A 27,209-nucleotide genomic window follows, 5' to 3' on the forward strand; every position below is an offset into this window, starting at 1 on the left:
CCCAAAGCGCAGTGTGTAGAGAGCTCTGGTAAAAGCATGCCATCTAATTAGAAGCTTAGATCTATCAGTTATGAGTATCCCCCTCTAACCATGGTGTTTTATTTATATGGCAAATCTAACAAGAAATGTTTGAATTTTTGCAAATCCACTATTTGCAACATTTAAAAAACATCTGAACCTCTGAAGCACCACAAAAAGGTCCCCGCTTCACTTTGGAGAGATTCTACCAGGACAATTAAGCCCCAAGCCCCAAATCTGTCTGTAGTAATTCCACTTTCATTTTTGATACAAGATTTGTCAGACCCTATTGCACGTCCCTATCAAACAGTTCCTCAGTACATTATCCATGGGGAAACACAATGTGATAAAACTGATGGAGACTAAATGGCCATTAAGGCATTAGCAGCATACATCTGAAGCCCACAACAAAATGTGGAAGCATATTCCATAAGAGGAGTGCTTCTGTGTACACCTCCAACCTGCAACAGAGCCTTGTAATTCTGTTCAGGTTATTTATTTATTTTTATGAAACAAAATTTATATACTTCAAGACTAGTAAAATCTCTAAGCAGTTTACAATAAATATTAAAATTATCAATACGTGCACTTAAAAAATAAAAACAGAAAATTAAAATTAATACCAAAAACAAACACGTCAACAGTCATGTTTGGATACATTTGCTCAAACAAACATGCTGAAAAAAGCACAGCAAAGGGACCTGTCTGATATCAGTAGGCAGGGAGCTCCAAAGTACAGGTACTGCTACACTGAAAGATTGATATTTTACAACCTCAAAACAAGTAATATGAGACAGATCAAAGTGGTCAAGTGGGCATATTTGGGGCAAGGTGAGACATCAGGGGAGGGTTGAGTTTCAGTCGTGGAGGGGATAAGGGATAAGGAACAGGCCTCACACACAAAAATCTTCTCCTACTATGAAATATAGTATTAGAGGGCTGGTAATCCAAACCTTAATATTTTACAGCTATACAGCAAGGGTGGGGCAGAATGCATTTATGGAGATGCAAAATGTATCCATCAACCATAATCCCCAGTTATCAGAGGCTTCAGAAACAGGGCTGGCTTTTCTGTGCAGCAGGGTAAAGCAACTTGGAAAGGAATTGGTGTATGAATTTTGCAGCAAGACTTTTAAATGTGTGTGGCTCTAGCTGTACAAGGGGTGCATGTCATTTGGGCTCTAGATGAGGCAGCAAAATGCCTCGAGCAAGCACTGTTCAGCATGTACATCCCTGTGTTCTTCTGCTCTCGGTTTTCTTTTCAATGGGTTATTTTCACCTGACACATGACAATCTTGTGTCTTAAACTGCTCTCAGCTACAGACTTACTCGATAGCCTTATTCACACATTATTCCAAACTGTGTGGAGTTAATGCATGGAGATGACGCCAGGGCTGCACACAGTGCTCCCACCTGCTGCATCATCTTCCCAAATGGAAAGATCTCAAAGCAGAGTCTAAGTGTATCGTCCTGCACTTAGAAGCCTCCCTGTGATCCGGAACCTACATGTGGCACACATACTGCCACAGCAGGACTCACTTTACCTTAGCAATTAAGGAAGTGCACTAAACAAGGAAGCTGCCTTTGCAAATGACTTTAGAAGAGGTTGAAGCAAATCAGCATGCTTCTACTATTCCTGCAATATGTGCTAATATAAAAGGAAGCTGGAGGTGTTTCAAATTACCTCTTACTTTCCCTTGAAAGGAGTGCTTCCTTTGCCTACAAGTATGTCCTGACACTGAATTCTAAATATGTAGGTAAAAATTTGACATGCTCATCCCCCGAGGACAGGTATGCTCAAGAACAGAGAATGGTCCATACTGTCACATGCATTCCTTACATGATAATTTAGTAGGAACATAGCACTGGATGCTGATAGCATATATCTTCTACTGTACATGGAACCAGCTACTTTGCATGCTTCGACTGTAGCACCTTATTTTCTGGCAAAGTGGAGTATGCTTCTGAAAGCAGCAGTATTAAATGAAATCTCTCCATTTATGGCATGCAACACCTTACAAAAATTAACCATATACAAAAATCATTAAAAAGCTTCATTGTTGGCTATATATGGTCATGTTCGATTCCACTTCTCTTCTCTGCCCCCAACTCCTTCTGCAGAAAACTGCAGCTACTTAAATGTTCAATACAAAGTGCTTTTTAGAATTCATTAAATTGCCGTCCTTTCTGTGTACCATCTACTTTCCTTTAATTCAACGTGATTGCATGTAACAATAATAATTTACTCTACATGGGGTCACTAAGTGACATGGATACCTGTAGTCTTTCAAATCTGGTTCCTCTTTTTCTGAATTAATTATGACTGAAGTGTTTGCTTTTATGGGTTTCCAATTATGCCATTTTATATACCGTCTTTTTTATTTGTTTTGTTCTGCATTTTGCACTTTAAAAACGTTCAATAAATATAATCCATATTTCAAAAGAAAGAAAAGACGGATCTGGACTCTTCAACAAAAGAATCACTCAGATTTACCTATGGTATATACTATTCTGCAATTGGTAGAATGATTAGGACTCTAAGTACATGGAAGAAAAGAAGTATAAATAAAAGTTCTACCAGCCAATAACACAGGAAGTACTGAATTCCTGAGATTCTTGTCCAGTACTATTATTCTTATTGTAACCACTGCATTATGGCACATTTCTTTTTGTCCTCTCACCCCCTTTACTCAACAAAAGCTGCAAAAATATAGTTTGTATTGTAGCATTTACCTTCCTCACAGTTTTCGCCTTTGTAGCCAACAGAGCAGACGCAGTTCCCTTCAATGCAAGAACCGTGGCCCCCGCATGAAGGATCAATACATTGGCTTATTGGTACATCACACTCTGGCCCTTTCCAGCCACTGTAGCACAAACAGGCTCCTTTGGTGTATTGTCCATTGCCACTGCACAGAACTGGGCACGCAGCTGGAAAATTGAATTAGAGAAAGAAAGGTAACAGCATGCCATGCATATATATCCACATACTGACTGTGTACAAGGCTATGGGTAAGACTATACTCATAAGCAACAGACTTCAAATTGTGATTTAATGGAAAATGCAAGTCATGCTGCTCTGATTGATCTTTGAGGACCTATAGATCTATGAGAGATGCAAATAACTTTTACTGAACAACCTATACTTGATGAAAAGAGACCCCAACTTTGGGGTCTGAATTTCATTTTATTTCAACAGTGGATATAATTTCAATAAATAGGTTCACTTTCTCATTTTGCACAATTTATAATCTGAAATCTATTACTTAATAAATCTCTATATCAAGCAGCTCACAACTGTGGATATTGAATATTACAGCACTATATCTTTGCATATGAAAGAAAAATAATTTCCATGCATTTTATAGTCACAACTATAAAAGCAATAGACAAATAAGGTATACAGCATCAAATACAATAGGGCATTAAAACATCATTAATTAAAAAACACAATAAAATAAACAAGTTTAAAAACCAAGAATAGAGATAGTATTATTAAGGATGAACATTGTTTGATACGGTAGTAACATCTAAACGAAGGGACCTTTCGGACTAGCTGGGCTCTAAGTCAAAATAATAACATGAAAGATACATTATAATAATGTATTATTATAATGTGAGATCCAGGGAAGATGCTGTGGCAATGGCTTTACATGCTGTCCTGACTCATTTGGCGAAGCAAGGGAACTATGCGAGACTGTTATTTGTAGACTTTAGTTCTGCATTTAATACTATTCTTCCGCATCGATTGGTGCCCAAACTATTAGACCTGGGACTTCCACCATGTTTGTGCAGGTGGATATTAGATTTTCTATCAAACCATTCCCAATGGGTCAGGATGGGTTCCCACATCTCTGCGGATCTCATCATGAATACGGGGACGCCACAGGGGTGCGTGTTGAGCCCGCTTTTATATATGCTCTATACAGCTGACTGTGCCCCCAAATACCCCAGTAATAAGATCATTAAGTTTGCAGATGATACAACAGTGGTTGGTTTAATCACGGCTGGAGAGGGGGAGGTGGCCTATTGGAAGGAAGTTGAGCAGTTGGGGGAGTGGTGCAGGAGAAACAACTTACTCCTTAATTTAAAGAAAACAAAAGAAATTATTGTGGACTTTAGGAAATGTAAATTGAATATTCAGCCACTTATTATTGAGGGGAAGTGCGTGGAACAGGTCTCGGTGTTTCGATTTCTGGGAATGGAGTTGAGAGATGACCTAACCTGGGGAGAAAACAGCAAAGACCTGGTGAAGAGAGCACAGCAGAGGTTATATTTTCTGAGAATCCTCTGGAAAAACAATCGCTCAAAGGACCTGTTGATGGCATTTTACCATTGTACTGTGGAGAGTGTATTAACTTATAGTCTGTGTGTGTGGTTTGGGAGCTGCATGGTCAGGGAAAAAACAATGCTGTCCAGGGTTGTAAAGACTGCAGAGAGAATAATTGGGTGCACTCTTCCCACCTTGGATCAAATCTATGCTTCCAGGTGCCATAAGAAAGCTGCAGAGATAGCGCAGGATAGTGCGCACCCCGGAAATTATCTCTTTCGGCTTCTGCCTTCTGGAAGAAGGTACAGGGTTATAAAGACTAGGACTAGCTGCCTGAGAAACAGTTTCTACCCAAATGCAATTTTGGTTTTAAATGCAGTGTAACAAGTCTCTATGGGAGTATACTGTATTTAAAAATGGGGTATCAGAGTTATTACGGGGCTAACCAGGTTGGGATAGCTGGGATAGCAGGCTTGTTGGGTTTTGAATGTTTTATGTAGATTTTTCAATTTCGTTGTTCTGTATGGGACAACGACAATAACGATTATCGTATCGTATTGTAAACGTCCTTAACACAAATAACTGAAATGTTATAGAAAACTGTAATAAACTCCTTACATTTTACCCGTTCAAAAGCATGAAGACCTGAATATGTGCATATTAACATGAAGGTATACTTATGTTATGGGACGTGGGTGGCGCTGTGGTCTAAACCACAGAGCCTAGGGCTTGCCGATCAGAAGGTCGGCGGTTCGAATCCCTGCAACGGGGTGAGCTCCCGTTGCTCGGTCCTAGCTCCTGCCCACCTAGCAGTTTGAAAGCAAGTAGTGCAAGTAGATAAATAGGTACCACTCCGCCAGGAAGGTAAACGGTGTTTCTGTGCGCTGCTCTGGGTCGCCAGAAGTGGCTTAGTCATGCTGGCCACATGACCCGGAAGTTGTATGCCGGCTCCCTCGGCCAATAAAGCGAGATGAGCGCCACAACCCCAGAGTCGTCCGCCACTGGACCTAACGGTCAGGGGTCCCTTTACCTTTTTATACTTATGTTATATAGTTATGTATATATTTATAGAAAGGTCATTTTTAAAAATCAAATAATGACTGTAAGCTATTACTATTTTAGGTATTAGCTATTTCTATTAATGTCAAGATGTTCATAAGTGCTGTGTGAGGCTGCTCCAAGAATAGAAGGTCTCAGTGCATCTCTCATATCCTGTCTAACCCTCCTCTTTCAGCTCAATCAACGAATGCATGCATAGACGTCCTGTCCCATTCTTTGTAACCACCTGGTGTGCTTGATGGGGATCCCTCCATGCATAGGAATTATGCTCACAGAAGGAGCGGACTGAACTCATTTGTTTTCAAGGGATTCTAAGAAGAAGATTATTGATACCCACTTAATTAGTTTACATCATATTTATTTTGAAATGAATGGAATGTAAAGTAGATATATGTAAAATTTGTGGCTAATGATGTATATAATGTAATGTGTGTTGTTGTGTATCGGTATGTAAGTTTATGTTGATTGTTGAATAAAGTTCTTTTTAAGAAAGGAAATATCATGCTGATGTTACACAACACAATACATACAAAACAGTACATACATACATGTACACAAAGAAAAAATGTAGAGGCTTCACAGTAGAAAGCATTTACTGGCTTCTGATTCATAGTTATGTCACAAACCACATGAATTTTCGTTTCTGACACTGCCCAACATGATTTTTTTAAAAAAATCTATTTAATTAGACCAAAGCAATAAATTGCAGCTTATTTCTCATTATGATGACGCAGAAAATGGTGGGATCCCCGCCCAAGTCATGGTCATTATGTTTCCTGAATAACACTCAGGAAAGCTCAGGTTTGTGCTTCTGCAGCTCACTCCCTCTGTCAGGGCAGTCCAACTGTTATTCATGGCTCAACTATCTGTTCATTTCACTCTGTTATGAAAGCAATGGAAAATGTATGCATGTGGGGAAAGTTCCACAAGAACTTTCTAACACTTAACATGTAGCTCCTCCTCCTTATCACTTGGAACATTCTCCACTCTAGCACAGTCACTATGAGAAAGGCTCTCCACATTTATTTATTCATTCATTCATTCAACCCTTCTTCCTGCAGGAGCCCAAGGCAGTGAAGACCATAACAATATAATCTACACCAGGCGTCAGCAAACTTTTTCAGCAGGGGGCCGGTCCACTGTCCCTCAGACCTTGTGGGGGGCCGGACTACATTTTGAAGGGGGGAAAATGAATGAATTCCTATGCCCCACAAATAACCCAGAGATGCATTTTAAATAAAAGCATACATTCTACTCATGTAAAAACACCAGGCATGTAAAACTCATGTAAAAACACTAAGGCCCCCGGACTTAGTTTGCCTACCCATGATCTACACTATAAAACTTTTTTAAAAAAACAACAACCCTAAAACAAAGCAGTAACAGCTGCTAAAATTTCAGTGGACATCCCTATCTCAAAGGCATTCTGTGTGGCAGCTGCTGTCATGTTTTCAAAAGCTGTCATGTGAAGACTCCTTACTGCGGCTTAAACACAGAGCTGTAATATGTAATTCTGAGCTATGCTGCAGCAAAGAACGGGGAGCTAATCCTGTGTAGAAAAGGCAAGTCCCAGTGCAGGGCCCTGCAGTCTGCTCCCTCAGCACAAGCACTCACAGGAGCAGGCTGAAGCTTTATGGACTGGGCTGTATTAGACAGTATGGTGGAAATCCTGTCTTTTATTATTTCAGAAGTAAATGACAATTTAAGACAGAAGTTCATTATTCCACAGACCACTGGGAAGTATGCTGTAGACAGATGTGCAATCAATTTATTACCAGTGCTCTTCAAGCTGACCCTGTGAGAATCCTTCCTCAAGAGGATAATTAATTCTGCATCTGTAATAATTCAAGCCAAAATGTTCTTTTTAGCAGAAATTAAACTGCTGCTGCTGTGATATTGTATATGTTTTCCCCAATGAGAAAGATGGATGGTGGTTCACTAGGGTCTAAGCTGAAAACTACAAACTTATTCCATATCTAATTTTACTCTAACCTGGAAAAAAACTTCAGTTGTGAACAAAATGCTTCACAAACAGGCAATCTATTTTACTTTCCAAGCAATGAGCAGGAAGTGAAGATGTTGGGTTTTCTTATCTGTCAGAATTATATAATCTTATTTAACCCTTCAATCTTGAAACCCAGCACAGTCTTCAGAATGTATGTTTTAAAAGAGGGGAATTTCAATATTTTCCCAAAACCCTTTCAACTATTTTCCCTCTTTCATTCCCATCCTCATTCAGGACATTTCCAACAGAAAAAAACCTCTTTCCAACTCTTTTTTTCAATTTCTGTTCTCACATGGCCAGCCCCCCATACTAACAGTTCCTGTCTCCTTAGTTTAACTCAATGTGTTTCCTAATCCCAGTTTTCTCTCTTTCACCACCAAATTCTTAGGCTAACTTCCCTTAAGCTCTGCATACCTGCTATCTAGGAAAGATAAGGTAAAGGTACCCCTGCCCGTACGGGCCAGTCATGTCCGACTCTAGGGTTGTGCGCCCATCTCACTTAAGAGGCCGGGGGCCAGCGCTGTCCGGAGACACTTCCGGGTCACGTGCCCAGCGTGACGAAGCTGCTCTGGCGAGCCTGCACCAGCGCAGCACACGGAAATGCCATTTACCTTCCCGCTATAAAGCGGTACCTATTTATCTACTTGCACTTAATAATAATAATAATAATAATAATAATAATAATAATAATAATTTTTATTTATACCCCGCCCTCCCCAGCCAAGGCCGGGCTCAGAGCGGCTTACAAGCAATAATAAAAACAAGATGAATGATTACAACTTAAAAACAAAAATAAAAAACAACATTAAAATAATGGAACATTAAAATATTAAAATGTAGCCTCATCGCAGGAGGAGAAGGAAAAGAAAAAAGAAAGAGAGGGAGGGAGTGAGGGAATCAAATTGGCTCCAAGCCAAAGGCCAGGCGGAACAACTCTGTCTTACAGGCCCTGCGGAAAGAAATCAGATCCTGCAGGGCCCTGGTCTCATGAGACAGAGCGTTCCACCAGGCCGGAGCCAGAGTTGAAAAGGCCCTGGCTCTGGTTGAAGCCAATCTAACCTCCTTAGGGCCTGGGACCACAAGGGTGTTGTTATTTATTGACCTTGAGGCTCTCCGTTGGGCATACCAGGAGAGGCGGTCCCGTAGGTACGAGGGTCCTAGGCCGTGAAGGGCTTTAAAGGTCAAAAGCAGCACCTTAAATCTGACCCTGTACTCCACCGGGAGCCAGTGCAGCTTGAAAAGCACTGGGTGAATATGCTCCCATGGCAGAGACCCCGTGAGGAGCCTCGCTGCAGCATTCTGTACCCGCTGGAGTTTCTGGGACAGCTTCAAGGGCAGCCCCGCGTAGAGCGAATTACAGTAGTCAAGCCTGGAGATGACCGTTGCATGGATCACTGTGGCCAGGTCGGGGTGGGAAAGGTAAGGGACCAACTGCTTTATGCGGCGAAGGTGGAAAAATGTCGCCTTGGCTGTTGCTGTAACTTGCGCCTCCATGGAAAGGGAGGCGTCAAGGATTACACCCAAACTCTTAACGGAAGGCAATGGCACTAATTGGGCCCCCGCAAGAGAAGGGAGTTGGTCCCATGCCTTCCCGACCTAGCCATAGGACCTCTGTCTTCAAAGGATTTAGTTTCAATCGGCTCCCACGAAACCATCCAGCCACAGCTTCCAAGCATCTGGTCAGTGTGTTCGGGGCCGGGTCGGTGTGGCCATCCATCAGCAGATAGAGCTGAGTGTCATCAGCATATTGGTGACAGCCCAGCCCAAAGCTCCGGATAATCTGGGCAAGGGGGCGCATAAAGATGTTAAAAAGCATCGGGGAGAGAATTGCACCCTGCGGCACTCCACACACCAAGGAGTGGCGCGACGACATTTCCCTCCCTAGTGCCACCCTCTGTCCCCGACCAGAGATAAAAGAGCACAACCAGTTATGGGCTATGCCCTGTATCCCCACGTCTGCAAGGCGGTGGTCCAGAAGATCATGATTGACCATGTCAAAGGCTGCTGACAAATCTAAAAGGATCAGCAGTCCTGACCCGCCTCGATCCAGTTGTCTACGGAGATCATCTGTTAGGGTAACCAGAGCCGTCTCCGTCCCAAAACCAGGACGGAAACCGGACTGAAATGGATCTAATGCCGATGTTTCCTCCAGAAACCTACCAAGCTGTTCAGCAACCGCTCTCTCAATTACCTTACCCAGGTATGGAAGATTTGAAACTGGGCGGTAATTGGATAGGTCTAAGGGATCTGATGAAGTTTTCTTTAAGAGTGGACACACCACTGCTTCCTTCAGTTCCCCTGGGAATGTCCCCGTCTCAAGGGACAAATTGATAATTTCAACCAGGGGGGTCCGCGCAACATCTGGCCACTCCCTAATCAGCCAAGACGGGCACGGATCAAGGAGGCAGGTGGTGGGCCTACCAACTTGGAGGAATCTATCCACATCAGTAGGGAGTATCCGATTGAAATGGTCCAACACTGGACCTGAAGTCAGTCGAGGGGCCTCCTGTTCAGTCACTGTATCTAAATTGGCAGGGAGGTCACGGCGGAGCAATAGGACTTTCTCCGCAAAAAAAGCTCGCGAATGCCTCACAGCTGTGGGTCGAATTTGTGCTTAAATTTGGTTGTCCTCCTAAGGACGTTATTGACCTAATTATTCTAAAAAGTTGTGCCGGGCGAGAGCTAGCGGATGCAATGGAAGCTGCAAAGTAAGATTTCTTAGCAGCTTCTTTCTTAGTTTGAAAGGGTGCTTTCAAACTGCTAGGTGGGCAGGAGCTGGGACCGAAAGACGGGAGCTCACCCCGCCGCGGGGATTCGAACCGCCGACCATGCGATCGGCAAGCCCTAGGCGCTGAGGTTTTACCCACAGCGCCACCCGCGTCCACATCTAGGAAAGATAAGACTAACTAAATTGCATGTTTTGTTTGGCACCAGCAAGTATAGATTCCCTGCTGACGCTAAACTTTCAAGGACAAAAATACTCCTTTAGCTCCAAGCAGAGCTGCAGCCAATATGACTGGTTGTTCAAAGCATTCATGTTGACAATGCATAGCTGAATGTTGAATTTAGAAGCAGAGAAGTTTCTTGAGTGGGTGGCTGTCCAATTGGTTGAGACCAGGAGACACACATGCTCGTCTAGCTTCCATCCAAATGAAGCTTAGGTTCAAAATTTGTCATCATGATCTGGTTGCTGCTACAAAAGCTTTTTCTTCTGAGGGTGGGTTCCATTTACATAATGTTTGGAAATATCAGCTATATAGGTTTGTTATTTTCTGAATTTTGAAATATTATGAAAAAATAGTTTAGATTGCTTTTCAATTTTTAAATACTAATTTAAAAGACAAATATAAAAACGTATTGTTTTTGTGTGAAGTCACTGCAGGGTAGTACTTCTCTAGTAGTAATTGCATTTTTAACACACTTCAGACAGGGATAGAGGCTGTTATCCTGTTTTATTGTTAAGTGGCCTTTGAAATATGGTCACATTGGTATTGTAGGTGCACAATACCATTGTTACCACACAAACTGACCTTCTCAGGAGTCGCTGATCACCATAAATAAGGCTGACACCATCTAGCAAAAAAGGATTCCCAATTATGGATGATACTCACTCAGGCATACTTTGGGAAATTCTCAAACAGAAATGCAACCTTTAATGATATATTTTTATTCTATCTTACAACTTACTTCTTCTTTCATTGTAAGTAAAACTATGGGCCACCGATTTGCCATTTGTGGTATAGATAACAGAAAACCAGGTAAGGCTTACAAAGCTTTATATTACTTTACATTCAGTACTCTTGGTTTTAAAAACTGCAAGAGAAACAGATACAGAGACACAAATGTATGACCATTCTCCTAATGAGAACTGTGGTAATAATTTAAATTTCTTATTCCAGTGCTATCAAACTACACATTAGCAGGCAAAAAAAGAGAATCATAGAAGGACAAAAAAATCATCAGGTGTGTCAAATTCCTGACATTCAGAAGCCATGTGGGGAAAGCAGCACACGCTGACTTAAGCACTAAAGTATAGATGCTTTAATTAATCCGGGGTGAATTTAATTGCTTTAGTTAAGTGGAAATCGGGTTAAAAATGATGCAGAGCATGCTGGGGTGTGTTAAAAACATGACATATGAGTTGGATGAATCGATAAATTAAAAGTGCACAGATGTTTTAATTAAACCCAGAGAAGTTAACCAAGATCACTAGAGACTTTTAAGCCCATGATTAATTCAATTCATTTTAAATACCTGTAGAGATATGAGGATGCCTCCATTTTGAGAGTTATAAAAGTTCTCAATCAATAAGCACTTAAGCTGCTTGGGTAAAAAAAAGCCTTTAAGAATAACAGAAGGCAGATCACTGGGTTCAAGACTTGCTAGTACCAGCAGCTATGAGCAACTGGAAAGGATGAAAAAGAGGAGCAAAGACATAAGAATGTAAGAGCCTGGTGGATCAGACCAATGGCCCATTCAACCTGGTATCGTGTTCTTACAGTGGCCAACCAGATGCCTGTGGGAAACCCGTAAGCAGGACCTGAGCACAAGAGCACTCTTCCCTCCTTTGGTTTCCAGCAACTGGTATTCAGAAGCATTACTGCCTCCAACCATGGAGGTGGAACACAGCCATCATGGTAGTATTCACTGATAGCCTTATCCACCAAGATTTTGCCTATTCCTCTTTTAAAATCATCCAAGCTAGTGGCCATCACTGCCTCCTATGGGACTGAGTTCCATAATTTAACTATGAGCTGCAAGAAGAAGCACTCCCCCCCAACCCTATCCTGAATCTTCAGTGGATATCCACAAGTTGTAGTGCTATGAAAGAGGAAGGAAAACGTTTCTCTGTCCTATTTCTCCATGACATGTATAATTTTATACACTTCTATCATGTCACCTTTAAACTGACAAGTCCCAAATTTTGTAACCTTTTCATATACAGGAAATGTCCCAACCCCTTGATCAATTTGGATGTCCTTTTCTAACTCTCAAATAACCTTTCTGAAGTGAGGCAACCAGAACTGTACACAAAATCCAAATGCAGTCACAAATTTAGAGAAGTGTGGAGCAATTAGATTTGGATACTGACTCAGGAAGGAAACATTTGAGGACTCCTGTACAGTGGGCAGGAGCTCATAGAGGGGAAGGATCTGGAAGCATAGTTGTAACAAAATGGGAAGATACCATGATGGGATTGAAATGGCTACAACTTTATTGATTACGGAGGCAATTTGGTTTTGGCATAGGCACTGGGTATGTATCCTGAATCAGCCAACCCAATTACTGGCTGATAGCTCAGTCAGGATTGATCCAGGGGTTAAGGATCCCCCTATGATGCAGATTGAATTGGGCGATTCCACCAGGTTGTCATTTGGGGTGTTCTATGGCCCATCAGTCCCTGTCTGGAATTTCTAACAGAACCCTACCCCTGGACCCCTTTACCTGCATGCCCTGAATTTTGATCCAAGATCCAGAGGTGGGGCACCCAGCCATCCCCTAGCTTTTGACCAAAGGATCCAATCCAATGCTTCTTTCAAGCAAAGTTGTGACAGTAGCTATGAGGAAGGTAGAACCCCAAGACAAGCCCAATTTGTCTGCAGGCAAATTCTGCCCTGGCCCCGAATATGGCAACAGAGTAATTTCATAACAAGGCCACACACATGTTCTGCCTACTTTCCTCCAGGCAGAGCCAGAACATACTGGGTAGTTGGGCAGCATGACCAATTCTGGTCTGTGCTGTCTGACCACAGCACAGCTGAATTTTATGCCTTTGTGGTGGACCTGACAGAAGACTGGCTCTGTAAGGTCTGCAACCAAAGCACCGTGCCCCCCTCCCCCGAGCATGATTGGTTAATTTGAATTTGAAGTTTTTGGCAGCCAATCCTGCCAACCCCCATGGGTGAAACTGACTGTGACGTCAGGAGGCCGTGCGAGACAGTCTCCCTCCAGCCATGCAGGGCTGTACCTGCCACCACCGCATGGATATGATTAGCAGTGGACAGAAGCAGACAGGGCAGTGGACAGAAAGTCTTGAATGACTTGTGACACAACTATCTGTTGGAGCTCCTCTACCCAAACCAACCTTTCCAGACCTTACAGTCAGTAGAGGAGCCCTTCTTGTTGTCCCACCAACAATGGTTGGGTTATGTGAGGACTCAAGGAAGGGCCTTTTCAGCAGTCACATACTAGTGTGGAATTCCCTTCCCCTGGAGACATAGATGACCACATTAATAATGAGCTTCTACTGCATAATCAAAATGTACCTTCACACCTAGGCTTATTGTGAAATCTAGCTCATGGAATAGTATTATACCATAGTAGTTGAATTGCAGTATTTTTGTTACATTGATTTTATGATACTATTATTTGCTTTATGGTGAAAATGTTATATTATTTTAACTGATGAATTTTACTTGGAATCAAATAAAGCTCTTGGAGAATATATGATTCCACCTGAGTTCTATAAGGAATACATTGTGAAAATGTTACATTATTTTAAATGATGAATTTTACTTGGAATCAAATAAAGCTCCTGGAGAATATATGATTCCACCTGAGTTCTATAAGGAATACAAAGAATGGTGGGTGATTCTCCTGGCTGGGTTATTTAATCATATAATGTATATTGACTAACCGTCTTAAGTTATCTCTGTGCATGTAGGGAATTTTCCTGCTTTCTAGTTGCTGGACATCTTGCATGGACTAGGAGCCTACAGATGGGTGGAGGGCCCATCACATATGGTGTATTGGGCCCAGAAAATCCCATTAGTACTGTGAAGAAATCACATTTTAAAATGTATTTACAGGGTCAAGCCGCTTAAGAATCTATGATCCGGCTTTCCAACCCAGCTTTCTTTCTTCTCCTCTCCACCAACCTACTCTGTAGGGTCAAGGGAACACCAGAACAGTGTGTCAGGATTGTTCCATCTAGCAAGCTTGCACTGACAGAATGATCAAAAGAGCGCAACATTGAACTCCTTCCCATAGTTACCCCACTGTTATTAATTAAATGGGTCCATGCAATGAATATGCATACCAAATTTACAAACCCCTATGTTGCTAACCATGGGCCTAGCAAAGGGGAGGCGGGGGGCAGCTGCCCCCATAAATAAAATAAATTTAAGTATTAAGTAAATAAAAAAAATACTTAACTGAGGTTCTGCCCCCCAACATGAAGCCTGTCCCCCCCAACATAAATCCTGACTATGCCCATGTTGCTAACAATGGTTTAATGCCCCTGTTGATTACATTACTTCTCCTTCTGACCCAGACTTTGTAAATGCTGTGAATGCTCTATGGATAATGAGTAAAAGAAACCTAACGAGATGGTAGATTTGTAGATATTGAGCCTTTCTCGATTTAAAAAAAAAACTGCATGAGAAGTGATCAACAATGATTAAAGTTTCATTAGTCTTATTTAAGAAAGGGAAATGTATGCCTGCTACCATTATGACAACTCCTGGATTTCTCTCAAGGTAATAGTTTCACAGGAAAGTTCCAAACAGCATGACTGCAATGCACATTTTTGTTATTTGCATATGTGAGAGCCCCTGCTTTGCCTACAAGCTGCTGAGCAACTAAATATTTGGAGAATGCCAACATACTTTCACCAATGTCTAATTAAAGACAATGTCTGTGTTTTCTAATAGTAACATTGTTTGGCCTTCAGTGACAGATGTGGACCAGCAGGAGTTGTCATTTCCAGTAGTTAGTATCTACTTACTTACCCACTAATTTGAAATTTACCTTGTCAAATTCCTATACAGGAGGTCACAAGAATTCATGTAACATAGGGAGTGGATATGGCATGAGTACTCAGCTTGTCAGAGGTGGTAATCAAACAGTAAGCATTTAAACATGAAAATGGATGTGCTATGTTTAATGGGCTTAATTATTTTAAACAAAACAAAATGGAAGGCTATTAATGAAATTTACAAAAACAACTACTACAACAACCTACCCTTATATTGATACTTATTGAAATAGGACCATCCTTTGCCAGCAGTAAAAAATAAACGAAGTGAAAGCAGTAAAATGATGAAGCCACACAGGGTGGGGGGGGGGGCAATGCTGACAAAAAAATGAGCTTAAGAAAGCAAAACACTTTTATGGACAGAAAGGGGAAGTAATTGTAGCAGGGTGGTGGTAGTACAAAGTAGTTATCTAAAGGTAACAAAAAATCAATTAAAACTATTAAGGTAAAGAAATGGTTTTTATGTTTATTTGCTTAAGCTTATCTGCTTAAATGATAGTGTAAATGCCACTAACTGGATATTGCTAGTTGTGTCTCACAGCATAGTCTTAAGCACATGTACTGGGGTGTAAGTCCCACTGGGTCTTACTTCTGAATAAATATGTATAGGTCTGCATTGTTAATTTCTCTGAGTGCAAGAATCACATATCTCAGAATCAAATACTGCCCTTTAAGTTAGCTACAATAGCCACAGACCTATTTATATTAATCATTTACGGAAGTAATGCAAGCCTTCAGTTTTCAAGACACGTGCTATGCAATCCTATGCATTTTTACTCAGAAGTAATAGCCACTGTGTCCAATGGGGCTTACTCCCTAGTAAGTGTGTTTGGAATTCCTGTGGACCCTATAGAGAAAGTGTAACTTATTGAAAATGAGTCCAGGGTTGTTGTTGTTTTGTTTTTTGTTTTTCCTTAGGAGTGATGCAGAAACAAACATGACAACCAACTAAGGAAGATGCAATGGATATCTCAGCAGTAGGTGAATATTATGTAACAATATAACACATGGAAACCCTTTCACAAGACATATGTTCCCTTGATTTTTCCTTGCTGTGGTTACTTCTCCAATCACATATAAAAATTGCTTCTTTACAGCATTTAAACTGGCTAAATAATTTAAGAGCTGGCTAAAAAGCCTTTTAAAAAATGAAATAAATTTTGCATGTAGAGACACACAAAGAACATACCTTAAAACATAAATAAATTTCTGAACATAACTTAAAGGATAAATAAAATTCACTTCCAGAGATTAACAGGCAAAGCAAATACTCTTTGCAATGTACAGCATGAAGATAACAAGTGTCACTATTATTCCTACTGTTTCTACAGCATAAATAAACAAAAATGAGTTTTACAAAGTAGCATACTGAGACGATTAATCACTGGGATTACAACATTAGTTTTCTTTTTCACATATATGACAAAATCATACCATTCTGAGTTAAAACTCTCTCTCTCTCCAGTCACTCTGGTCAACTTAAATAGTCACCTTTTCAACCTAAGCTGTATCCCCAAAATGGGCAGTCATTAGATTTCTTCTGTTAAAAGATGACTTATCAACACTTTACTTCTCAAACTGTTATTGTTGTTTGAAAAAAATGTTGTCTTACTATTTCCTAACAAGTTTACTTTCTTCTTTACACTGCTTGACGGATGGTGCAAACATTGTCAGGCATATATCCAACAGATTGTAACAAAAGAGGGATTACAAGAAAACAGGGATCATGTAGTCAGAAGATGTCATCACAATACTAGCCTTCATGCATGACTAATATGTGGAGCGCAAGCACAGTGAAAGGGGTTATGGGGCCACACGTTCAGCCCTGCACCCAAAGACGAATCACATGGAAAGACTCCCCACATAGAGAAGGATCATGCCATATATAATGTGATCCTAAAAATGTGTACAACAGGAATCTCATGGTTAGGCTACAATATATACATTAATAGTATTAATATTAATAGATGCTACTGTATATGCATTAGTAATAATAATAGTAACAACAACAGCAACTTACCTTTCTTTGTGTGTTATATGCTACATATGTGGACAGCTGAACTCTAGTGTTTGTCCCATTGGAATTAACTGGCAGGAAACATCTTTAGGAACCTCTTAAATATACTTAGTAAGTATAATAGCCCTATGCTTTTAAGTCCTAAATGTTGCAGTAACATAAAAAAGCCTTACACTTGAAAAAACATGCTACAAAATACTTTCTGCAAAATCATAGGATTAAATGCAACAGGCTTTACACCAGTGTGAGAATAAAAGAGATGCCAGTGCCAATGATCTAAACAAACCCGGACTTTATCAATTGTACAATTTAATGTTAATATTTCCTGGGCGTGATATGGAGATGGAAAGATGCATTTGTAGGATTGGGCTGCTACTCACTCTACATTTGATTCTTTTTTTCTTGTATAGCGTAGCACAGAAATTAAGTCTCGCTTTCACAAGTCCTACAGGAAAACAGAACTCCAATATGTCTTAGGTAAAATGTTACACAAATCATTTTCACTACAATGACAAATAATTCCTATAGTACAGGATAAAAGACATAATGAGGAATATTTGAAGACAAATATAACACTACCTTTAGCACAATCTGCTCCATGGTAGCCAGGAAAACAGTGACAAATTCCAGACACACATTCGCCATTCCCATGACAATTACGTGGACAGTCCTGCACAGAATCTGAAAGACAGGTGCAATTAATGTGTTAGCCGCTCCCTTTTTAGTCTATGGTGATGTTATTTTTTAATGGTCACACACAATGTAAGTTCAACAACTGAACTCCATAATCAGAAGTTACCTGAAGAAAGACAAAAATGTTAACACTTCTAAGAAGTATATCTCTTAAGGATTCTTGAATCACAAAGACTGTGTTTAACAGGTGGTTTCTGTAAACTTTTTCCATTTTCTTTTTCTTTGGCAAAGCTGGTGTTTCCGCTACATGGAAAAGACCTATTATATTGCACTTGTAGGCATTAAACAGACCTATTTTCCATATGAGGAAAAGAAGAAGCAGAGAGGTCCCTTCTGTCATATAATGAGTCCAAATTACACAGTCACAGCCAGGGGTCTCTTGCGCTAATGATTAGAACGAGTCATTGTAACTTTGGTAACCGACTGCAATCGTATATTATGAGTCAGAAGGGAGGTTCCTATATAAGATGTGGTTTTTGTTACTGTATGTAGCTTTTGTGTGTGATAATTGCTGTACCTTGACAATAGATTTGCATGCACAAAGCATGCTAATGTGGCAATTTTTCAACCTGTTTTCCACAGCTTAACGTATTATACTTATGTTTGAGATACTGGAAGCGCAAGCATAATACTGCATCAATCTCAATATAGAAATTGTGTTATTATTGCTGTATTTCATGTGAAAATGTTCTTCATTTGCATAAATGTAGGAAAGCATATGTAAAGGACCTCCATGTTTGAAAGCTTGATTTTACAGCTACTTTTGTTTTTATCCACCCTATTAATCAATTACTTTCAAAGTTATAACACAATAACCATAATTCTGTCACATGTAAATTATTAGTGCATAAATTTAACAGTGAAAATCTGCAATTTAAAAAGTTATACATTTAGAAAACGCTGAAAGTACAACCCTTCTTTTAACAATGGAATCTTATCATGTCTATTCAGAAAAAAGTCTGAAGGAATTCAATGGGAATTGCAGCTACATACTACATAAGAGTTATTGCTGAGAGTATTTTGTATCTCATCTTAATATGAGGTCATATTTTAGATTACTGCCTCTGGCAATACTTTTCACTTTTCCAAAAGCTATTCATTTCACCCTTCGTGTCATTCCTTGTATTTCTTATATTTAGACTGTGAGTGCTGCTGTTTATGCAGCCAAAATAGCAGGGACAAGATTTGCAGAAGTACTGAAAATATTTAGGGGGAAAAACCCATAAGGAGGTACTGTTGGGAGACGCTACAGAAATTCCAGAATTCAATTTGCTTCCTAGTACTCTGATAGAAAATGTCCGGCCAAAAAAATAGCAATGGAATACAAAACCAGCTACTATATTATCAGGGTTCCAAATCTGTACGGCAGGCTTCCCAGCTATAAGTATTTTCCTAATTTGAGGCTGGTGTGGGGAGCAGGGTCTGCAACAGAGCAAAAGTGTTGAGTCTCCCTGTCCACATGGTTACAACTGTGGGGATCATAACTGAATAAGGCTGAATAAAAGTGCAATGTACTTTATGAACTTATGCTTGTGTGTGTGTACAGACACAAATAATTTATATACTTCTGTAAAATATAAAGAACAAAAAAAGTACTACTGCTATTGTTCAATCTTCTGAAATTATATACCAATTGAAATGACAAAAAGCAAACCATATAGTAAACCAAAAACCATGTAGTAAGACAAAAAATAAACCATGTAGTAAAAAGGGCATTGCCAATAATAATCATCAGCATTTTTGAACATTATTTACAGTACTTGATAGGAATTATATAAACTGGCTGTAAACATTTTCTAGTTCTCTCATGCATTGAATAATATTCCTATATATTCAGATCGTCTGTGTATTTAGTATGAGAATATCTGGTTGACATTGGCATTTTTTCTTCTATTTCATCTGGGTCGAGATTTCAGACCTCTCAATCTATCTCGATGCTGAAAGTTCTCATAATAGATATGTGTCAAAGAACCTCTGAACCGAATAAAAGACTGTTCTTTTCTTCACATTTCAGGCCAATTACTATCATTGCACCATCAAGACTTCTACCTAACTATTACACCTATTACCTTCGACTTTCTCATAAACTGTACTTCATTTCTAGCAACACTTTCAGACCAAGCTATATAGACGAAAATGTTGCAAGCTACCGAACATGCATTACTAGGATATCTTTGGCATGTTGGGCATCTGTGTCTATTGTGACAAGGTGTATACTGTATATATCTCAATTATGTGTTTGCATGGGGTGTATGGGGTCTTAGCAGAGCAGTAGCACCTCTGGTGTTGGACACATCATGCTCCCTCTGTAGTTTGTCTACCTTTAGTCCCCACCCTGCATTCAGCTCTCACCTGTGGCTTCTAGAAGCTGTCAGCATGTGACAGCGGACCCACCCCAGGACTGGCTTTGACTGGATGGCTAAACCAGGTGAGGGTAGCCAATGGGTCTTAAACCCTCCATGAGTTTGGGACTTTCCCTGCATGCAAATACAAGCTTCAGTGGATTGAGTGGACGAGACCAACAGTGGGTCCAACAGTCAAGAAGGCAGTCACTACATGTGCTGTAGAGGGAAATGAGGGCCAGATGGGGCTCATCAAACTGGGAAGGTGGCCCATCTAAGAGAAGGAAAACCAAACCTCTGTTGCATAGCAGCCATACTTATTTGTGAGAAAGTCTTCGGGTGGAAACCTAGAGGAAAAATCTGTACCCACTGCCTTGCAGGACATCTTCGGGAGAAGAAAGGGCTAAGGAGTAAACCCTACACAAACTGGAGTGAGGTGTCCATGACAGTAGGGTGGCGTCTTACTTGCCTCCTTCTGGCAACTCCTGCAGTGAAGACAAATGCATTGCTCTGTTTTCCTTTAAACCGCATCAGAAGGCTAAGAGGCAGGGTCTTGTTGCCTGGGCAGCCCTATATTAACTACCCAGCCTTGAGCCCCAGAGAGGTTATTCTGATGCTTACTAAGGCAGTAAAAACAGTGTGGAAGGCAGCAGTTATGAGTTACCAATGTCTGCAGCCACAGCAGTCTGCAGCAACTTGGCTTCACTCCCAGAGCCACACTCCATTGTCTCTTGAGACAGCCGGATGCCAACAGAACAAAATGTGTTTGCATGTACACATATGCATATTCTGTTATTACAGTCTACTTCTTGGCTATTTCCTGTTTCTGGGAAAATTTGAAGTTATACTGTCAGGAAAGCCCAAACAATCTTTCTTGATAGCAACATTTCCTCAAATTTATACAGAGAATTTCCGTCTAATTTTGTTGGTTTTTAAAATTATGTATATTGTACTATATATTAAAGATTATCCTTAGTGAAAACAGACCGAAGGACAGATGTTTTCCCTCTGGTCTGCTCCAAAACCACATGCCCCCCCCCAAGTTGCATGTGATTGGTTGAAAAGCCCACAAGCCCTGTGGTCAGTAGGGCTGACTGAAAAGGAAGAGACTCCCACTGTCATGCTGGAACCAGAGGAGAAGCCCTGCCTGGCTGCATTAGGCCCCACCCACAGCTTCCTGCCAAGCAGCAGGTAAGGTGGGCCTTAGTGCAATATATTATTATTATTATTATTTATTAAATTTGTATACTGTCATATACCCACAAGTCTCAGGGCAGTTTACAGGATAAAATCACAATATAAAAACACAAAATACATATTCAACATAAAACAAGAACAACCCAATAACCCTCCCACACCCACCACCACACCCCTCAAAAAAGGAAGTTCTATAATGTTTTCTTATCAGACACTGTAAACTATAACACAAAGAAAAAGCATTAATCATTTATTTGGTCATTGTCACATTGTGTAATATCTGAGGCAGGTCTGTCTTTCCCCCCTTAGATTCAAGCATGATTGCTAAATTTGTATTTATTAAAATTATGCAGTCCCTAACTATATTGAGTTCAATAAAGTAAATTTGTTTAAAATTGCACCCTGAGCATCTCTTCCAGATCTTACAGCCAGAGTCCACAGCCAAGGCATACATACCCAAAATAACAGTATTGAAAGACACGACTTCTTTATCCTTTCCATCATTGTAAAAGGCAAGGTGCCAGGACCCCACATCCAAGTACTGAACAAATACAGCTTCATTCTGGACGAGAGTCTGGATGCTCCGCCGCTCTCGTGGAGATTCCACCACACTCCATTTCTCTTTCCCATCCAAACGCTCCATGAAATCATACTATTGGATAGAAGATCAGGGAAAGGCATTTCATTATAAATTTAAATCGGTGGTATTCTTATTCTTATTTCTTGTATCCCACCCATCTGTCTGGGTTGCCCCAGCCATTCTGGGTGGCTTCCAACAGAACGCAGTGGTACCTCTGGTTGCGGACGGGATCCGTTCCAGCGGTCTGGTCAGATCCTGAGGTTTCTGCAACCTGAGGACCGCTTCTGCGCATGCGCGCACGCGAAACCCGGTAAAATACTTCCGGGTTTGCCGTGCACACATCCCAAAGTTTACGTAACCAGAGATTCAACTGTATACAGAAACACAATAGAATATCACACATTAAAAACCTCCTTACACAGAGCTGCTTTCAGATGTCTATGGAAGATCATATAATTATTTATTACTTTGACATCTGATAGATGGCATTCCACAGTGCGGATGCCACTATCGAGAAGGCCCTCTGCCTGGTTCCCTGGAACTTCTCTCAACGAGGGAACCACTAGAAGGCCCTCGAAGCTGGACCTCTGTGTCCAAGCTGAAAGACGGGGGTGGAGATGCGCCTTCAGGTATATAGGGCCGTATCAGTTAAGAGCTTTAAAGATCCACACTAACATTTTTAATTGTGCTCAGAAAAGTACTAATACTGTTCAGTATTTCATGCCTTTATTTTCACTGTAATAATGGTTAATCTTGGCACCTACTTCTAATGCTATCAGGAATAAATAAATACACAATAAGGAGAAATAGGCAGCTTTATATGGTTATATATATTTTTAATATCCCAATAAATTTTACAGGCCAGTTTTTTTACAATATAAACTACATACTTTCACTTTTATATTATCATGGACACTCTACTACTATAACTCACTCCCAGAATGCAGAGCAATGTGGAAATGAAGTTATTGGGTGGTCTAACAATTCTTTTCATTACAGGTGCACTCTGAGTAATTCTAAGTTGAATTTGTCTAATCCTCTTTTAAGCCATCCAAGTTGGGGGGCATTACGAAATCTTGCAGGAGTGAATTCCATAGTTTAACTATGTGCTGTGTGAAGAAGTACTTTATTTTGACTTCCAACATTCAGCTTTCTTGAATGTCTCCCAAGTATTATGGGAGAGAAAGAAAAACCTTTCCTTATCAACTTCCTCCACACCAGCTACAAATGTTGTAAGCTTCCATCACAGGGGAGTTACTCCACACACCTTGAACATTGGTTGCTATTTTCTGAACCTTCTCTAGCTCTACAATATCCTTTTTGAAATGCAGTGACCAGAACTGTATGCAGTATTCCAAGGGCGCTCACAACATAGATTTGCATAACAGCATTATTATATTGGCAGTTTTATTTTCAACCCCTTTCCTAATGGTTAGCATTCCTGCATCATCGCTGAGACATTTCTATGCTGGTGTGGTGGTATCAACTAGCTTATCCTGCATGGCATCCTGATAAGCTGGGTAGCTGAGAAATAGGATTGCCTCAGGTCAAATTTAGCACTGGACACTAGCCCTCAACCATTTAGCTCACAAGAGTATTGTAATAAATTAAAAAATTGTCCGGTAGCACCTTCCAGAACAAACTTAGTTGGTCTCTAAGGTGCTACTGGGCAATTTTTTAATTTATTTTGACTGCTACCTACCTGAATCAAGAGTATTATAAAGCAGCTATATAACCCATTGCAACCCAGTTGGGCACATCAACAGGAATTCTAATGGAGAGCAATTGCTTAGGATCTCATTTGAAACACGTCTGTACCAATAGTCCACATCAAATAAAGGTACCCTCATTTGAAGAAACTGTATTAACATGAAACTAATAAAACCAGAAGCAAGCAGAAATATCTGGTCACCAATAATTGTAGGCTGAAGATAACATCTAACCCAAATTGTTTGAGGAATGGAGTATGTCTTAAATGAGATATATAATGCTCTGAACTTAACTGAACAAAATCTGTTCCCTCATCTTGGACATAATTCCACATAGATTGGTACAGACTTTATCATCAATGTGTGAGAACTTTAGAGTATATGACAGCCTGATAGCCTTTAAAGCCCTTTTATGGATACAGTCTTACGATTTATACACAAACATATAAAATATTGTAATAGTTCCCAATGAAAATGTGTCTTGTTTCAGGCACATTTATCTCTCTAGCTGCTGATAGAGATAGATGGATGTGTCTGAAAGAAAGATGTATGCACTCAATATTAAGTTACCATAACTATGTGTCCCCTAACACTGGCATGCACAAACCAAATAGATTTCATATAAAAGGATGAGTCATTTGAAGACGCTTGCCTTGAATCTTTAATATGCCTCCATTATGAAAACTAACCATTGTATTGCAAAGTGAGTTTTGCTAAATAATTCTTAAATCTTTATTTAGTAATGTATTTATTTTCCAAAAAATGAGGGTCACCCTCCTCTAGAATTGTGGAACTGCTTTCAATAACAAAATGAAAAGGTTCTCAGAGGTTTTCTTCCAGATGCCAAACATGTGCCTGGTGCTTTGCTCATAGAAATAGAGGACATACCAAGTGATCCAAATGTAAATCTGGCTAATATTCTTAAACTTACTTACCACTGAAATTATAACTCTAGGTGTATGCTGGACTACTTCAGAGCACAGGTGGAGCTTATATGATTGAGTGCTCCTCCATACAAAAATCTATTCACATAAGAAACTGCCTATGCAGAATTTCTGGTGGTGGTGATGGTTTATGAAGGAGCATGCAATCATGTGAATTCCCACCTACCGCCTGAAATGAAACAGCCAAGTCACAGGTTTATCACTTCAGTTACAACTATGTCTTAGGAGAGCACAGTAGAACTAAAAGGTTGAAACCAACATATACATTGGTATGAAAAATAAAAAGCACAAAGGCTTTTTATCAGCCCCTCAGTCTAGCATCTTTGACAAATGTTATTTAAACCTAGCTGTCAAGAGGAGGTTGAGGAGGAAGGAGAGGTTAAAGACACAGTCATTAGCCTTTTGGAAAATATCCTGATTGGGATAACACCCTTGGAAAAACAAAGTTTATTGCTCTTTGGAAGGTTTGCTCACTGAGGGTCAACACAGAACAGTGTAGCAATAAAAGCTGACATTTCTCACTGGCAACATGCTGCTCTGCTTGGATTGTGTTGGCAGACTCTTCTGCCTCCCCTGCGTCTGATACTGATTCTATCTCAGACAGCAGGCAGGCTCAGCAGTTGGTAGGATCGAAGAGGAACAGCACACTGAGGAGCTAAAATGGTTTGAAGTGGCTGTAGCTGCAGGGACCTGGTCTCATTCCACAACTAGAAGTGCAACACTATTGTTAAACAGATAAGCCATTCGAGTTGACCCACTGAAAATGCCTGTTTAATTTATGTATACAACAGAGCCCTGGGGAAAGGTAACATGCTTGCAGAGTGTCTTGTATATTTTGTTGTCTCTGTTCCATGTTTAGCTGTTCATCAGAGCAGTTTACTCAAACAAAAAGGGAAAACCTCAGCTTTCATGACACCAGTAATAAATTAAATAATACCAGTAATAAATAAAAATTTGGACCAATCGATACTTGCAAAACCTGACCTGTAATCTTAGTTGAGTTACCTCTTAACAACATTACACTGTCATGTGAGCAGTTAGCTGAGTACAAAGAAAATTCCTTTAATGTATCCTATGATAACTGGCAATGTTTTGAATTTCTATATGGTTCTTTACAGAGAAGTATTATGATGATACTACAAAATGGGGGTGGGGAAGAAGGGTAGAGCTGACTTTTTGTCATTTGAGGTGCTGTATGAATTATAGCTAACTAATTAAATCAAAGAATATTTTACTCTTAGAGCAAACCAGCCCCAGACAAAAATCCTAGGTCTGATTCTGCTTTACCACTTGGTCACTTGGCTCATTGCTTTGCATTTTTCAGCTCTATTGATCTGATATAGTGCACTATTATAATGAATTGTTTTTACAAAATGTTCTTGCTGAAAATGTCACATTCTCCCTAAAGCCATGTATAGACAGATAAAAGTGTAAGATGTGGGCCACGTAATGAAAGACAGGGACAGCATTTCTGCTAATCAGGAAGAAACTCTGCAGATTCTACCCACGCAGCATAGAGGTCTTTGAAAATGTTGAGCACTGACCATTCTAGACATCTCAAAAGAACTATATTTCTTAGGAAAGAATGGATCTGTAAACAGAAAGAGCCACCATATAGAAACAAAAATGTTAAGAGTTATTGTAAAGCAGTTATGGAACCTGTGGCCCTTCAGGTGTTCTTGGACTACAGCTCCCGTCATCCTTGAGCATTGCCTATGCTGGCTTAGGCTGATAAGAAGCTAAGTCTAACAATTTAGCCTGGATAGCTCAGTTGGTGCTGATAACCAAAGGCTGCAGTTTCGATCCCCGTATGGGACAGCTGCGTATTCCTGCATTGCAGGAGGTTGGACTAGATGATCCTCATGGTCCCCTCAACTCTATGATTCTATCTGATCCCAACATCTGGAGCGCCACAGATCTCCCCACTCCTGTTATAACAAACCCAGCTCCTGTAAACCAATAAAAAGCCCCTTGCTATGCTTTGTGCAGGATTTGTATTTTTTTTTTAAAAAACTCCGAATTGTTATAACAATTCAAAGTAAGGCTGGATAGGATGGGTTGACATCCCACTTCTTTTTCAAACTAAAATATAGCCATGCCACTTCCTTTCAGGTGAACATCAGGCTGAACTGTTCTACTTCCTTTTTTCCTCCCACTTCTAAACCATCCAGCTGCCTCACCTCCCCCCTCCCCAACAGGCATAGGCTTGTTACAAATAATTTTTCTCTTCACCAGCCTTTTATTTGCAATCTTGTCTATCCTGCTCCTCACAGAGAAGCTGTTGATATAATAGAAGCAATGCAATCGGATGCAGTGCTTCCTTGGTTTTGAGGTGAAGTTGTCCTTGATGCTCCTATGAAGTGTTGAGTGTTGCATCATGGAATTATTCAGTTTTGCATTTTCCCTACTTCTTGGAATCTATGCCTTCATGCTGCATTTAATGGGTTCTGTTGTTATTTGTGTTTTTGAAGCGTCAAATGCTAATTACAAAAGAATACAGTGAGTGAAGCATATTCAGGCAAGGCAAGTTCCTAAGACGTAGTTTGAACCTTCAAAGAAGAAGCAAAAGAAGTTTTCCCACGGAGATACTGCAAGTCCCATGCAACACCAAAAGTAAAAAAG

The 27,209-nt window shown here is 40.3% G+C and overlaps 1 protein-coding gene across 21 annotated transcripts in view; it reads right to left on the bottom strand.

Annotated features, from left to right (window-relative positions):
- Positions 1–27,209, bottom strand: part of TENM2 (teneurin transmembrane protein 2) — a 709,050-nt gene that overhangs the window by 100,855 nt on the left and 580,986 nt on the right. For all 21 annotated transcript variants that reach the window (XM_083596571.1, XM_083596570.1, XM_083596589.1 and 18 more), the window contains 3 exons: positions 21,811–22,006; positions 17,702–17,803; positions 2,752–2,946 (listed from right to left, as the gene is read on the bottom strand). In XM_083596571.1, coding sequence (XP_083452697.1) covers positions 2,752–2,946; positions 17,702–17,803; positions 21,811–22,006 — 493 coding nt within the window. The remainder of the gene's footprint in view (positions 1–2,751; positions 2,947–17,701; positions 17,804–21,810; positions 22,007–27,209) is intronic.

This window comes from Podarcis filfolensis, assembly GCF_964270895.1.
Source record: "Podarcis filfolensis genome assembly, chromosome: 2".
Lineage (NCBI taxonomy): Eukaryota > Metazoa > Chordata > Lepidosauria > Squamata > Lacertidae > Podarcis > Podarcis filfolensis.